The 2,383-nt window shown below is 41.1% G+C and overlaps 1 protein-coding gene across 1 annotated transcript in view; it reads left to right on the top strand.

Annotated features, from left to right (window-relative positions):
* Window positions 1–2,049: 2,049 nt before the first annotated feature.
* Window positions 2,050–2,383, top strand: part of BT62DRAFT_993345 (winged helix DNA-binding domain-containing protein) — a gene marked incomplete at its 5' end in the record, with an annotated part of 3,150 nt that continues 2,816 nt past the window's right edge. Inside the window, one exon of the mRNA XM_043190399.1 lies at window positions 2,050–2,244. Coding sequence (XP_043041220.1) covers window positions 2,050–2,244 — 195 coding nt within the window. The remainder of the gene's footprint in view (window positions 2,245–2,383) is intronic.

The raw sequence follows: 2,383 nt of genomic DNA, 5'->3' as shown, positions 1-2,383 counted from the left end.
AGCTTCAGCAAAAGCAAGCTCTTAATAATAAAACTAATAGTGTGTGATATTTAGCCTCTTTTATCCTATTGACATTTCTCTAGAGTGCCTCTGAGAAAATTATGTGAAAGAGTATATCTGTGGTCACAACAGCTGCTGGCTATCTGATGTGGAAAGCAAAGATGACAATAATATAGGTGGCACATTGGAGTTCTCATCTTCTATGAGTGTTATCACTATACAATCTTCTATAAAGAAAACTATACTCAGTTTTTATCAAAGATTCAGTTGAAGGGGATTATTTTAATGCCACCCAGACAACTTCACCAAAAAGGACTCACTCTAATTATGGCCTCTGAGTCATTGCCTGCTCTTGATACATCAGATCCAGATATTCCTCACATTGACTTCAGATCAAGTTCTATCTATTATATTAGCTATCTGCAATCATCTCCTCTTTCTGGTGATTCAGATTCTCTTTCTGATACTAATAATGATGCTACATCAGACTCAGTTCATGAGGTGGCTGCTATTGAACCACCACTGGAGGCAAACCTACTAATGTCTGACAACTCACCTCATGTAGTAGGAAATAAGTGACCTCACAGCCCTTCACTGGTTTCTTGATCTGACTCTGACCTCTCTTCTGACATGAAGAAGCCTTGCACTGCCAAGGTTGCCAATGGTACAAAAAGCATCAATCAATGTGACTATGATGAAAAAGCATATCAAATTCTTTACTAAATCTGTAAAGAATGGAAGCAATGCATTTACACTGTCAATGGGTACCCAGACACTGAGGTTGGATGTATATGGTTGTGGAAGTTGTGGAATGAAGCTTTTGAAGAATTTGGAGAGGTTTATGAGCTCACTAAGGTTATGAAGACTATAGTATGCTATTCTTCTCAGCTTGAAGCTGAGCAAACCTCTGACCTTATCAATGCTAGATTAAGTGACAATCAGCACATGTCCAAAGAGCAATAAAGATGGACATGAAGTCTCTAGTCATAGCTACTTATGGCTTTGTTGTTTCTGGCAAGAAAGCAATGATTGAGCAAAATAAGAAGTATGTGATATTAGTGACATGTGGGACATTCACATGCAAGGTATGTGTGAGCTTATACCTTGTCCAGCTTACTGAATTGCTCTGCAGGAGCTGAAGGTCCTCTGATGCAGATTCAAAAACAAGATTATCCCATTGGTGATTACCAAACACTTTTTTGGTCACCACAAGGCACCTGGGATTATTTGGGAGGAGGATTTTGATTGCATAAACCAGAAATAGTTGTGCTTGTTGTGACTATAGTAAGTTCTGCCTATGTTCAGTGATATTTTATTACTGACTTTCTTCTGCTAGTTAGAGCATTGCATTGAGGAATGGGCAGATGGCACTTTTAAAGCACAGAAGCTCAATGATGCCATTCAAACTCCTCAGTATCTTGCTCACCTAAAAGACATCAAAGTATGGTATTTAGGAGATGTAAAGGTTACAGGAAACATTTGTCAACTCTGGGCTATGAAAGGAAGGTGAACTTTCTATGCCTCTTTGCAAAGTTGCTCTATGCTGACCACATTACTTATCAGAACACATGCAGATGTGCAGCCCAAGCAGATGGGTGATGAGTTCATTGATGATGCAGAGAAGGAGTGACTTATTGCTGATCTACAAGGTCAAACTGGTGAGACTGACATTGAAGTTGAGTCTGATAATGAAAATGGATGTGATGCAGTGGTAGGGGAGTAGAACAAATATTTGTTAGATGACCATAATATATACATTTGGAATGCATTTCAGAGCTGTATCTCTCGATGATCATTATGGTACAAATGAATACTGAGTTGTACATATAAACACAGTACCAGTGTTGTATATATGTATTGTACTGCTATGTAGCCCTCACATGCAAATTATGGGGATGCTACATTGCGCTACGTAGCACTTGCAGGAGTGTTACGGGTGTTACGTTAAGGGATACTTGACTACGGGGCTACGACAGCTATATATAGGCAACACTTATACATAGCTTCGTGAATTTTTCCTGATGTCACGATACCACCTTGCTGACGACCATGGAGCCCTCGATGACATCTTCAGCCGACCGATTCGCCCAGATTCCTCCCAAGACGGCGGACTTGAAGGAGACATGGGCATTCCTCAACCCAGGCCTCGACCATTTCATGTCCAATCTCGAGGCTGACCTTACTTTTGCCAATTGCACCAACCTGTACACAGTGACATACAATTACTGCACGTCGACGAAGATGGTAGGCATTGGTAAGAGCAAAAGCGATGGCGGTGCCGTTTGCGACACCTTTCTTTTTAGGCTTCACTCACGATACCACCTTACTGACGACCATGGAACCCTCGAGGACATCTTCCGCCGACCGATTCGCCCAGATTCCT

This window comes from Guyanagaster necrorhizus, assembly GCF_019112545.1.
Source record: "Guyanagaster necrorhizus MCA 3950 unplaced genomic scaffold BT62scaffold_9, whole genome shotgun sequence".
NCBI classification, from domain to species: domain Eukaryota; kingdom Fungi; phylum Basidiomycota; class Agaricomycetes; order Agaricales; family Physalacriaceae; genus Guyanagaster; species Guyanagaster necrorhizus.
This window is presented reverse-complemented; position numbering and strand designations above follow the sequence as displayed.